A 13,598-nucleotide genomic window follows, 5' to 3' on the forward strand; every position below is an offset into this window, starting at 1 on the left:
CTTCTAGTCTGCAAATTTCTTTGCAGAAGAGAAATAAACCTTGCAAAAAAACCCATGCATCCCACAGATACTCAGGGGTGCTGTCATGCCCTGAAATACAGGAATATTGGGGGGGGGGGGGAATCAGGGGCTACCTAGCAAGGAATGTGAGCAACAAATCCAGACGCACGCAAATGAAACTCATGCCATGTTTTGGCACCTTGCACAAGTCAATCTCCAGGACGAAACACGTATCAGAGCCTCTGCCAGCTCATGGACAAGCTGCAGGTTTTTACCTCCAAGGCAGTCACACAAGAATGGAGAAATGGGATCAGCTGCAATGAAAAGGCTGTTGGGGCCACACATCACCTCTGAAGACAAACTTTCCTGGCAGGTAGGAAAGCTGTCAGCTCCTCCCCACACCGATGTGCCAGCATCTGTCAGTCTCGGCTGGGTACTGCCGCTTCCCTCCCATCCACTGCCCTCCTCTTCCCAGCCACATAGCCTCAGAAAGTGGTGGAAACAGCCATAATCTGTGGGGCTCATCTCCCACACAGATCTGGTCACCAATGGGCAATGGGCTCTGAAGCTGCAGAGGAGACAAGCACAGCTCGTTTCTGTATTTACCACCGTTTTACAAATTATCTTTCTATTGCAAATAATTATTCTTATGGCACAGCATGGTAATCCACGGCACCGCAGGGAGCCAGGCTGTGGTTATCTCCAGAGACTGGTGTCTTCTTTAGCAGAGGATCAGTAACCCTGAAGCAAGCCAGTGGCAGCCTCATACCTTTCTGGCACCAGCTCAAAGTCTGACTTGTGCTTTCCCATTTATCCCAAGAAGAAATGGACTCTATTCAGAGTATCTTTAAACCTGACACCAACATTCTAAAATCTATTTTGTACATTATTTGTTTCAGAGGAGTCTTTGGGGCTGCTAGAAAAAAGAAAGAAGAGGGACAGCCACATTCTGACATTTTTAAAAAATATTTTTTTTTACATATATAGCTTAAATAACATAGTTTTAAATTATCCTGTATTATAGAAAGCACAGAAAACCCCACGTTTTATTTGTGTAAACATCCACAGCATTTCAGTCTATTTGTGACAAGGCTCTTATTTTTCCCTCTTCCCTATTCCACAGAACATAAGTAAACCACAAACTAACTAAGAGGTCTTCTCCAAGACCATAGGATTATTCTGGCCTTGTTTTCATGCCAGGCTGTGGGATCATGGGGAAGAGAACTCAGCACTCCAGGATGGAGACTAGAATCTCAGGGCCTATCAGCTTTGATTGCCTCAAAAGACACATGCATATGCCCATGGCAAAGTTTTTCAATAGCTTTTACAAACCAAGTTCTATGTTTTGTTTTGATATAACCTATAGATAAAAAAGGTAAGAGGGAAATTTCTCAGAAATCTTAGTAACTCAGTAGCCTTTTTTAGTCTATATATTGTATGGCCATACAGTTTCTAGAGAAAATGGTACAAACATCTCAATTATACCATGTCTGAATCTATTATTTTTCCCCCAGCAGTTAGTAATTAAAGACTTTGGCTTCCTGTTGTGAATTCAGTTTTAATTGGAAGCATTTTGGTAAGCCCTTTGTGAAGATTTTAAGCACAATTTTATTCCAAGATGCCAAAATACTGTCACTCTTTGATCGTGATTTTAGATATTATTTTTTTTAAACTACTCACTGTAACTCACAAATCTTCCCTTGGTACCATCTGACTTCTAGGGCTCGTGGAAAGACAGCTGTCACAGGCTTCATTCAGTGCAGCACTTGGTTCCTATAAAAATGCACAGGTGCTTATTTCCATTTGTGCTTTCCTGGTGAAGCCCACCCTATGTGATCTTGTTAATTTGTACCTGATAAAGCCCAAGGCCTTTTCAATACACCCCAATGCACAGTGCATTATCAAATGATTTCTCAAAACAGCAAAGGAAAACCACCTATAAAACACTGTTGGGAGAACTGTATACAAAAGGATTTTTTTTCTCATTTCTTGGCATGTGCCATCTTGCAAGGTTTAATGGAATTTTACAAACATGAGAAAAAAATCAGACTTCAGCTAATAAGGCACCTTCTCTTCAATGAGAGCTGAGTAGAGATAGTGCCTTAACTGAAAATTTTGCAAGGCCTGGAGTCAAGAATGAGTCACAAACTGCACATCCTAAAGGAACGCTGGTAATAACACCGCTTCAGTGAAGTGTTAAAAATGTCCCATGTGGGTATCTTGGAGGAAAGTATTGCTCATTTAAGGACAAGAAGCCTCGGAGCCAAACTGCAAGAACTCTTGGGAAAATAATGTACATGAGAAAAATGTGCCCATTTTGCTGACAGGAAATAATCTTGTATGATCTAGTGTGTTCTGGTTGCCCTGACTGGGTGTGCTGCATGGGGCACCGGGCAGGGCTCTGCACACAACAGGCGAGCACTGCATCTACGCCCAAAGCGCGGAGAGCTGTGACACCGTGGGCGCCGGAGAACACCCAACAAGCAGCCCATACACAGATTATATATAGATATATATGCGCGCCTGTTTAATGGCGACTCCCACCACCTAGAAGCAAACAAGTTTCTTCATTCCTCAATCCTGCTACAGTAGGCAAGAAGGTTGGGAAGATTTCTGTCCTGAGCCATCAGTGGCTTCATTCCTCCAGTGTTCATGCAACAGATCGCAGCTTTTTCCCTACCAAATGTCTTTTCCGTGGGGAACGAAAGTACAGCCCGTCGCCCCTTGCCAGGTCCCCAGGTGTAAAACCAGGACTAAGGAAGTCGCTCATTCCAGGGAACGTTTCCAGCCAGCCCAGGACACCCCGCATTGCCCCCTTCGCGTTTGTGGGGCAGCCCGGCCCCGCAAGCGCCGCCCCGGCCTGCACCCAACCCAGCTGCCCCAGGGCGCCGCCGCCACCGGGCCCGGGCCCGGGCCCCGCCGCCCGGGGAAGCCCCCGCCGGGCCCGCAGCCCGGCCAGGCGGGAAGCGCCGCCACAGGCTCGACCCCGGCAGGCTGGCGGGGCCGCGCCCGGGCGGGTGTCCGCGCCCCCGGCGGAGAAGACCCCTCGGCCGCTGGGGACAGCCCGCCGCCCCCGGCCCCGGCGGGAAACTGCTCCTCGCGTTCAGGCGGAGCTCCCCGCGGCGCAGCCCGTGCCCGCTGCCCCAGTGCCGTACCAGGGGCACCAGTGCTCCCCCAGCCGCCGCCCCGGCCGGCACCTGCCTCGGGCCGGGAGCGCCGAGACGCGGGATGGGCCGGGCCATCCGCCACCTCACGGCCAGCGGCAACGACGCGCGCGCGCCTGGCGACGGCCCCACCCGCGCGGGGCATGCCGGGAGCGGGACGGAGGCCGCGCGCAGCCGCCGCTCGGCCCAGCACCGCCCCCGCCCGCCCTCCCCGGCGGCCCGATGGTGGTGGCGGCGCGGCGCGATGAGCCGCCCGTCCTCTGCCGGCCCCGGCGCTAGCAAGCCCTGCGGCAAGCAGCAGCACGCCCCGTCCCCCGCCGTGCCCGCCGCCGTCCTCCCGGGGCCCGGCGGGGCGTCTCCGCCGCCTCCCCCGCCGCCGCCGCCGCCCCCGCCGCAGCAGCAGCAGCAGCAGCACCACGAACTGACCTCGCTCTTCGAGTGCCCCGTCTGCTTCGACTATGTGCTGCCGCCCATCCTGCAGTGCCAGGCCGGGCACCTGGTCTGCAACCAATGCCGGCAGAAGCTGAGCCTCTGCCCCACCTGCCGGGGCTCCCTCACCCCCAGCATCAGGAACCTGGCCATGGAGAAGGTGGCCTCGGCCGTGCTCTTCCCCTGCAAGGTGAGGCGCTCGGCGGGGGGCGGCCTGGGCCCTCGCTGCCCCCCGCCCTCTGGGGTCAGGCTGCCCGCGGGACCCTCGGCCGGGGGGCGGGCACACCGCGTGCACCCGCCACGCTCGGCAAGAGGGAGGGAGACCTCGCGGTGGGGGGAGGGGGCTGAGGCGGCGGGCACGGCGGGGGGGCGAGGCCCACCCGTGCCGGTGCCCAGCGCAGGCACGGCCCTGCCGCGGGGTGCGTTTCTGTAAGGGCAGGGGACCGCGTGATCCTCTCTTGGCCCGAGAAACAAACAAATCGCGGCTGCCTGCCAGCAGCCTGCCAGCGGCCGGGGCAGGTGCAGCGGCTGCGCTGGCCTGGAGCCGCACGCCGGGGGGCTGAGGAAGGGAGAGCAGCCTGGTGCGGGGGCTCCCGATGTACCTCTCGCCTTCGTTGATACAGAAACCTTGCACCTCATGATAAGACTTTAAGGGGGTTTCTAGGGTTCATCCAATGTAAGCAATCGCAGGTTCCACTTGGCAGCTCGCAAAAGGCAGTGATTTCTTGGCATTTACAATAAAGCCCATGCCACAGATACCCAGGAGTCTCCTCCTGCAGCAGCACGTGGGACACATCCAGAGCCACCACAGACAGCAAAGCTGTAGCTCTGCAGAGTCTTCCTTTTCTGCTGGTCCATGTCCCCTTCCTCCCCTTCCCCAACATAAACACAGAACAGAAAAGGAGTCGCTTGCTGACCTCCATTAGCCTGTTCAATAGTTCTGCAGGTTTCTAAAGTAAAATGAGACAATGGGAGTGCTGCCAGACTTCTAATGATTCTTCCCAATTCACTGAAAATCCTGCTCTAAATTTTGCCCTCGTGTTTGGCACAACTGGTAGATAGAAGGGCTAGACTTCCCCCCACCCAGTTATTTTAACCTATGCTGATGATGTTCAGTCTTAACAAAGTGTTTTGTGGAGGCAGCAGAAATTCTGTTGGTGTCTCTCAGTGCTAGTTCTCTGCAGCCCTCCTTCAGAAGGGGCAGGGGCTGGTAAGCTGTCAAGTTGGTAATTACATCTGAATTACTCTCCCCCCCCAGCCTGTTCTGTCTTGGCACTATTTCAAGTATTTGGATTAAACATTTAAGTCTCATTTTTCTAAGTCGGCTTTCTACTTAAAAGAACTAGGTGAACTGCTCTAAAGTTCCTTCCTAATAGACGTTGACCAGGATGGCAGATAATGTACAGACAGGCAATGCTGAGAGGGTCCTTTTTACATGTTCCTGGAGTGCCTTTTGATATACCTCTGTAATATCAAAAGCACTTCAAAACCATAGGCTGAAGTGATGGAGGGACACATACAGGAACTGCTGGAGCCATTGCTGATGTGGAATATGAGAAGAAAGTTCTAAAATACAGAGCTGTCTGTGGTGAGGTGGAGAGCTGTGGCCAGGCTGGCAGTGGGACCAATGGAGCTGGAGTGGGCACTGCTGGGCTCCGGTGGCACATGGCGAGCTTTCCAGTGAGAGCTGCGCGCAGGCACTCGCCACCTCTGCCTGCAAACGCCAGTCCCTAGCAGCAGCTTTCCCTGGCCAGCCCGCAGGAAAGTCGCTAAGGATGCACAGGGAGTAATGGCACCTCCAGAGCAAATAGTCTGTGTCAGTTCCCACAGCGTGTCAGTTCCCACAGCGTGTCAGTTCCCACAGCGTGTCAGTTCCCACAGCGTGTCAGTTCCCACAGCGTGTCAGTTCCCACAGCGTGTCAGTTCCCACAGCGTGTCAGTTCCCACAGCGCAGCATGGTTGGTGGCAAGAGCCCCTACCACCTCAGGGGGCTGGCTGGGTCACAGGTGTGGGGGGAGGCTCTTGGCAGCTGGCAGGCTTTTGATAGCATGGGGCTGTTTGACTGCTCACCCTTGAACAGGAGTTAAGCACACGGTGGCAATAACAGATGGAGTGTGGCGGTGGGAGGCAGGTCCTCTCTGCTGAACACAACAACAAGTGTATGGAGTCGGTCTCATCTGTGACAGCTGGTACTCCCTGCTTGTCATGAGCAAAACAGATGCATCCAGGCTGGAGCGGCTCCCTGGACCAGAGTCTTTGCAGCCCTTCATTTGCACCATGGTGCAGCTCTGCTACATGCAAGCTGCCAGTCTGTCCAGCAGTTGAACTGTCAGGCTGGACTCCCGCTGGATTATCCCCGTGCATGGCAGATAAACAAAGCGTGGGAGAAGGAAGAAAAAGCCTACAGACTCCTGTAAAGAGGAGAAGATAAAGACTGTCCTAACGTACCTGTCAGGTGTTACTTTATTCACTTGGTAACAGAAAGGTTTCTTATACCCTTAATTGATGAGATTGGCTTCTTGATCACCCCTTGAGGTCTTGTTTCTCCATGGGTAGAGGAGTAAGCACCAACAAAGAGAAGTATGTCTAAGAACACCCCACACCCCATTCCCCCCCTGCCCCCCAGGAGAACTGAGTAGAGATTCCTGCATCTGTTGGGCAAGTTCTGGTTCAGGTGTATCAGCTGTAAACACTTCTCCAGTTGGGCATTCTCTAAATAATAAGAAGGTGTCTAGCACATACCGAGCAGTTAAGAAAACAGCACTTCAGAAACTTCTCCAGGTATTACTCCTGTGGTTGACATTGTGCTTTTCACAGCAGTGGTGAGGAGAAAGAGGGATGCTGGTGAGGTTTGCAATGGCTGAAGCAAGTGCTGGTGATCGGGCAGCTTAGTGTCATGGTTGTGGGACTGGGAGAGCTTTGCCTCTGAGCTGGCAGTGTTCTGGTGGTCTCTGCAATAACCCAAGGTGCAGGTCTGTGCTGGCTGGCACATCAGAGGCTCCAACAGGCAGGAGGCTGTAGACTTGGCTTGTGCTGTCCTGGGGCTTGGTTTGGCTTCTTGGTACAGCACCTTCAAGCCAGTTGAGAGCTGGACAGTGATTTTGAACCAGCAGCGGCTGGTGTGCCACACCTCACAGCTGCCTGATGAGACACTAGTGCAGGCAGGAGCCCTGGGCCATGGCGTGTAGAAGGGGACAGCTGGGGCAGTGCAGGGGGTGGCAGCAGCCCCTGGCCCCAGCTGCGCATGTGGGGAAGCCGGGCGGTGCTGCTGGCAGCACAGAGAGTTCCCCTGTGCCATGCTGCCCTGGTCACACATGTGCCTCTGAGTTGCCTGGCATGGACTCGAAATAATGGTGCTCACAGGGGCCTGCTGAGGTATGACGTGTGCGCAAGCTTGCACTCTCCCTGTGCACCCACGTCTGCTCCTGAGCTACCTCGCTCGTCAGGCACCCAGAAGCTCCTCGCAGAGGTGTAAATAAGTCTCTGTTCCTCTTCCTGTGCACACCCTTTCTTTTATGTGGATTTTGTCTACCAGGAGCAATTCCAGCTCTGCTTGCTTTCACTGTTCCAAAGAGCTGCAAAGTGAAATTAGCACGCATTAATGCTTTTCAGTCTTACTTCTTGGGCCCAGAAGCAGCAACACACTGTCAGGACTGTAATTCTCAGTCGGTGTTAAGTTGGCCACAGGCAGCCAGCAGGGAGGTGACCCACCATGACCCTCGGCAGTGGGCATCCATCGGCTGCTGCAGCAGTACCAGGGGCTTCAGCAAGGACCCCCCCACGCTGCAGCCAACAGACAGCAGCTCACTGTGCGCAAAGGCCTGGCCCCGGTCTGGCTTGCCAGTGGTTTTCACAGTGTTAAGAGAACCTGATGTAAGTTTTCTGAGAGAGGAGGCTGGGGGGGGGGGGAAGTCAGAGCTCCAGAAAATGTGAAAGAACAAGTAGAGATAGTGGTCTGTCTGGAGGAGGTCCCTGCACTTCTAGAGACAACTGTGAATGGTACTCAAAATAAGTAGGATTGACACACAACACAGCTGACAGAGAAAGGGGGATTTGGCATTGCCCATGGCTGTAGCGGCTTTGAGAACTGTTCTTAAAATGCTTTCAGAAAGAATTACAGTTACTGCATCTCTGCACCTTACAGGGCATCTGGAAAAAATACAGGAGTATTTAAATCTTAAAGTCACAGTAAAGTTACTAAAAATGTGAAATGCCTTTTAGTGCTCTGAGCAATGTACGGAAGATAAAATGTGCATCACAGTCAAACTCCCAAATTAACGAGTGCTAAAAGGAATTAGTTGCTTTCTTTGATCTTCTAAATAAGTGCAAGTGGGAAATAATATAAAGGTGCTCTCTAGTTATGAAGCTGACTTAATTTGGATATAGGTTCTTATGTAACTTTGGGGGTTTTGTCCAGTACTGGCTATGAAAGAAAATAAATCCTGTGAGTTGGAAGCTTCTTCAGCAGACACCAGAATCCATTTTCATAGCAGTTGCGTGAGACATGCTGTGATCATTAGCTGCTAAACTTGGAACTGTGACCTGGCTAACTGAGCAGCGTAGGGTGGGAAAGGCGTTTCTCAATTTAACCACTTCATCCAAAGCCCATGAGAAAACAAGCAAGCGTTGTGTTCTGTTGTCATCAGCAGAACTGCAGTCCTCATGTAACCACCACTATTAGCTGAGATCTGTGCCCTGCTCTGTTTTGCTAGCCTTTTGTGGTGGGACTTGACAAACAAAGATGTTCATGCTTGAGTGATCTTGGCATGGCCATGGAAATTATGTGGGACCAGCACTCCTCATCTGCTCGCTGTAATACTATAGGCAGTTCCTGCTTGCATTTCAGTTTATAGCAGAACTTACCTCCAACATACATAGGCAAAACCTAGCCCACTACTGAGGACAGAATATCCAAGAGCAAATCCAGTGTTTGTTTACATACTGATAGCAGCCCGGTTAGGCAGCTATGTGGATGGCATTTAGGAATCAATGTATCAGGGGTTGGGGGGGCACACGGATGATGCGACCAAACACAAAAGAAAAAAAACCCACCCCCAAAAAAACCCTCCTGCATAGGTACACCCATGAGTTCTCACAGCTGTGATTAAATCAACCTAACAATAAGCACATGGGGCTTGATTTTTCAGGAGATTGAAAGCCTATCTTACCAGCTTTCCTAAGAGTGGCGATGTTCTGCATCTTGGAAGCTAGGGCAGGTATGTCATGTGAAGGGAGTCTTCCAAGATCCTCAGACACAGCCTTCTCTAAGTGGAGATACTGCTATGTTTCTGACACTCCAGATGGTTCTGGTCCTTTTGAAGAAAAGTGAATCCAGTAAATTCATTGTACTGTACTCTTAGACTTTGCTTTGTGTAAAAGCCTTGCTGCACCTCACAACCAGCGCTTTGTATTTTAAAAGTGGCAGGCATAGTGAGACTGCATATAAACTAACAAGTCTTAAATAATACCAGATTAATCACTTTCTTTAATTTTCTTTAGACAGGTGGTAGGAGGTAGGCAAAACCACTCTGTCCATAGACCACTGTTGCTAAACCATCAGTTCAAGGGAAAACATGACAGGTTTCCCATGTAAGCAAACCACTTGCAAACAGAAATTTCACATTCATGTTGTTATTGTATGCAAACTTACCTACCCCTGTATATTGTCCAGTGCTGCCTCTGCAGAGCTTTTCTTTCATTTAAAAAAAATTATGTCATTTGAAAGATTTTAAGTAAATATACTAAAGCTAAATAAGGTCACACTTCCTATTTCCAAGACATAGTAGACTCTTAGGGATTTTTTTAAAATAAAAACAGAGTTTGTTTTGGTTTTAATTGAACAGACATCTGTTACACACAGAGGTCAGCTTACATCACCTACCTGCACATGTGAATAGAGCTTGTATGCTTAATATGAAATAACACAACATTCACTGCTCCTTTCCCAGGTGAGTCATAACAGCAGACCCAGCACTGGTGGCAGAGCAGTTTATAAATGCACTCTGCTGGGTCCCTGGCTGTGGCCCAAGCTGGGTTCCTCACCAGTGCAAGGCTCTGGAAAGCACTTGCCATTTTCTGGGCTGGACCTCACTATGGATCCCCAGGAGAGCTCCCTAGGATCACTGCTAGACTGGGCTGAGCATCTGTACCCAAGCTTCTGTATATACTTTGACAGGCTGGAGGAATCTTGAAAGCAGGAACAGGTGTTTTACAAAGCTCTGGAGAAGGGAGGAGCACAAGAAGGTGTCGGTCCTCGTCGGCTCCCTGAACATTGCTGACACACATACAGGAGCAGATAGGCCTCTTCTTTCCAAAAGCATTATTTGTATCTCAAGCTACTTGCATACTAGAGGGAGAGTTTGCTGGGTAGAGCAAGCGGGATTTGGACTATTCCCAGCTCTGCCACTGATTTCCCATGTGGCTTCAGACAAGTTACTTATCCTGTGTCCCTGCCTGCCTTCATTTGCAGGGTTGATAATACTGGTCTGCCTCTGCTGAGCACTTTCAAGCTTAACTGATGGTTTCCAAATGCTTTGGGACACTCAGACAGTTATCCTGTCAAAGTGAGGTTCAGAGCAGCACATGTGGAGTGATACATGTGGCAAGAACATGGCATGCTACGTCATGTGTATGGTGATGACCTCTGAGCTGACTGTTCCGCTTGGGAAAGAGAATACAGTGCTAAACAAACAACTATGAAAACAAGTATATAATACTTTCCAGCATGAAATACTACAAATGATGAGAAGCGCAATGAAAAAGCAGAAAACAGTCATGCCAGGCCAGGCACTAGTGGCATGCCTGCACTGTTAACACTGTGCGCAGCCCTGGCTCCCAGTCTCAAGGATGGGGTAGAGGTGGAAAAGGTGTCCCAGGTCAAGTAGCTCAAAGGTATCATATAACCTGTACACGGGAGAGATGAAGCAGGCTTTTTGAATGACATTCGCCAAGCAGCATGAAGACAGCAAGTCAGTTTTTGCTGTTCATCATCTCCCATCATTGGTAGGGCTCCTTACCACACGAAACCCGCAGTGATGGGTTTGGGAGCATGCCAAAGCAGATACTTCTCCCAATAAAGGGCAAAAGCCACCGCTATTTGCTTGTCATTGTATTTACACTCTCGCTTCTGTAGTCACGGCTGGTCACTTATGCGTAGACGTCTGGGTTTGCCCTGTCAGCAGCTTATATATTCTTATTTTTGTTAATGAGGTTCAGACGCAGAGCTGCTTTTCAACACCTTGCACGACTGAAGTGCTAACAGGGGATATGAACCTGGGAAAGGCCAGTGGGGCTGGAAGCACACACGTACCTGGGTCCCTGCAAGGCATGGCAGACCATGTGTTTCCAGTGAAGAGGCTTCTGCCTGGGGCAGGAGGACCCCTTTGTTCCACTTCAGCACCCTGCAATAAAGCCAATAGCAGAGGATTAAGCAGAAGGGGCAGACAGAGTAAGTGAAAACTCACCTTAACTCTTCATGGCTTATAAAACAAGCTCCTCCAGAAGCACAAGGTCTAGTTTCTGTCCCAGTATTCCTAGTGCCATTTTCACAGCATGGGTGATTTGCATCTGGGGCATTTAACCCTTTCAGCTGAACCCTCTTGCACACATATTAACCCAGAAATAATAAATTATGCTGAAACCAGGACTTGGTTATATCTGTCCTCAAGGAAGTGTCATAGCACCCTTAAGCAGCCATGCACATATGTAACCTGTGTGGTAGTGTTAACAGCAGTGCTGATACCACTACAGATACCTACGGACTGTGGGAGCTGTGCTCTTGGGGAGAACAGGAGAGGCTTTTTTTTTTCTATGGAGGTAGCATGACAGCAGTAGGTCAGTGTGGACAATGGAACTGACTGCAGAAAAAGGAAAAGCTACCCTGGATGTTTAAAGAAAATTAACCCTCTGAGTTGCCCAATGACATTGAGAGAAGTTAGATGGTACTTGTGTGCTAGCTTTCTGCTCAGTGAAAAATCATCCTCTCTCTTTCCACTTCTCACAATTGCAGTGTTGAAACTGTTCCAGTGTTTAAAAAAAGCTGTGGGGAATATGCATTTGAATTTAATGAGAGTGCTTTTGCTCTGTGATGGTAATAAGGTACGTCTGTTTAAAATACATCACTCTAGTAGCTGTTTGCTGAAACTAGAATCCTTTGTTCTTTTTAAAGAAAAGAAAAATCCAAACCAGGACTACTTCAGCTGATCTGGACTGATCAGATCTAACTACAACAACAAATGTAACTACAACTCAGCCTTACAATCCATTTTATCTAAGTGCTTGCATTAGGAAAAAAAAAAAACCAACTACAAAAGACAAGAAGAATCCATTTTAAAATGGAAACAAAAATAAGTAAAGCTCAATTCTGAATCCAGGGCTGAACAGAAGTATCTAATGTAAAATTTGCTATGAGAACAAGAATTCTGGTTGATAACCAGTTTCCAGTTGACAGGTGGGAGCAGTGGACACTAGTGCTGGTGCCTTTCCTGATGGCTTGTATTTGGTCTTTTTCTAGTATGCCACAACAGGCTGCTCTCTGACACTCCATCACACAGAAAAGCCAGAACACGAAGACATCTGTGAGTATCGTCCCTACTCCTGCCCATGCCCTGGTGCCTCTTGTAAATGGCAGGGATCCTTGGAAGCTGTGATGTCCCACCTCATGCATGCCCACAAAAGCATTACCACCCTTCAGGGAGAAGACATCGTTTTTCTTGCCACAGACATTAACCTTCCTGGGGCAGTTGACTGGGTGATGATGCAGTCGTGCTTCGGTCACCACTTCATGCTGGTGCTGGAGAAACAAGAGAAGTATGAAGGTCACCAACAGTTTTTTGCCATTGTGCTGCTCATCGGCACCCGTAAGCAAGCAGAGAACTTTGCATACAGACTGGAGCTGAACGGCAACCGCCGCCGGCTGACCTGGGAGGCAACACCCCGCTCCATCCACGATGGGGTGGCTGCAGCCATTCTGAACAGTGACTGCCTCGTTTTTGATACGGCTATAGCACACCTTTTTGCTGACAACGGAAACCTCGGCATTAACGTGACTATTTCTACATGTTGTCCGTGATGTATTTGCATAGCTAGCAAAACCTAGGCTGTCTGGACACTGCTTTACTTCACCATGGGTTTTCTTGTTGGGTTTTTTTTTTGTTTTTTTTTTTTTTTAAATGATATTCAACTATGTCATCGTGTGTATGCTAAGGTTCCTAACTAGCCAACATTTTTAACTTTGGAGAGAAGAGGAACAAGAGCATCCTGTAAGTAATGCAAGTGGGAAAAGGTCTTTTTAAATTCTTGGGTGCCTTAGGAAGATTCCACACACAATTAGTTACCTTTTTTAATTTAACCATCTGTTATTTAAAGAGTGCTTCCATTAGACATACGGCTTAAGAGACTTGAAGGTCTGCATTCCTGTTTGGAGCACACCTAAAAGCCCTTTCAGCAGGAACACAGACTTTCACTGGTGAGCTTTAATAACAGTTTTTAGTGGGTGGGAAAGGAAATAAATCCAAACAACCTCTCAGTGAGAAGTTGTGATTCAAAGGGGAACAATAGGTACTTCAGTGTTGATACTCCATTTCCTGCTGCCTTATTAAAAAGGGATGGGCACTGGATCGTTTGCTGTGTTTTTAAGAGAAAAAAAGGGGAGGAGGGACTGGGGTGATGCATGGTAGTTTCACAGAGCATGGCAACTGCCAGCTCCTGTCCATTTTAGGGGGATCAGTGAGCCAAGCACATGGCACGAGCACTCACAGCTGGGTACAGGTGAAAGCAGGAGGCACGTACCCTACGTATCTCAAACAGCTAGAGCAAACAATATAGAAATACACTCAAGCAGTCCACGTGCAGCTTCCCTTGGAGACAAGTAATACTTGACTATTGATTATTGTAAAAGACTAATAATATAGCAAGAGCTTTATGGCCAGTGTTGCGTCATTTGCTATTTAAGTTTTGTTGCCATATTTACTTTTATTTTGTAATAAATATTTTGCAAAAACTACA

General features: G+C 49.2%; 1 protein-coding gene and 2 long non-coding RNA genes across 3 annotated transcripts; 2 read left to right on the forward strand and 1 right to left on the reverse strand.

Moving 5' to 3' along the window:
• Nucleotides 1-3,366: 3,366 nt before the first annotated feature.
• On the forward strand, nt 3,367-13,598 carry SIAH2 (siah E3 ubiquitin protein ligase 2). The gene is made up of 2 exons (XM_037407217.1): nt 3,367-3,783; nt 12,106-13,598. Exons 1-2 carry the CDS (start codon nt 3,409-3,411, stop codon nt 12,661-12,663), a joined length of 933 nt encoding a protein of 310 aa, XP_037263114.1. The 5' UTR covers nt 3,367-3,408; the 3' UTR covers nt 12,664-13,598.
• Nucleotides 3,791-11,892, forward strand: LOC119156842. The gene is made up of 2 exons (XR_005107298.1): nt 3,791-5,430; nt 5,534-11,892. It is a non-coding gene; the product is annotated as an uncharacterized LOC119156842 (long non-coding RNA).
• On the reverse strand, nt 6,039-10,995 carry LOC119156841. Its single transcript, XR_005107297.1, has 2 exons — nt 10,903-10,995; nt 6,039-8,905 (listed from the first exon to the last, which is right to left on the reverse strand). It is a non-coding gene; the product is annotated as an uncharacterized LOC119156841 (long non-coding RNA).

This window comes from Falco rusticolus, chromosome 13 (genome assembly GCF_015220075.1).
Source record: "Falco rusticolus isolate bFalRus1 chromosome 13, bFalRus1.pri, whole genome shotgun sequence".
Taxonomy (NCBI): Eukaryota; Metazoa; Chordata; class Aves; order Falconiformes; family Falconidae; genus Falco; species Falco rusticolus.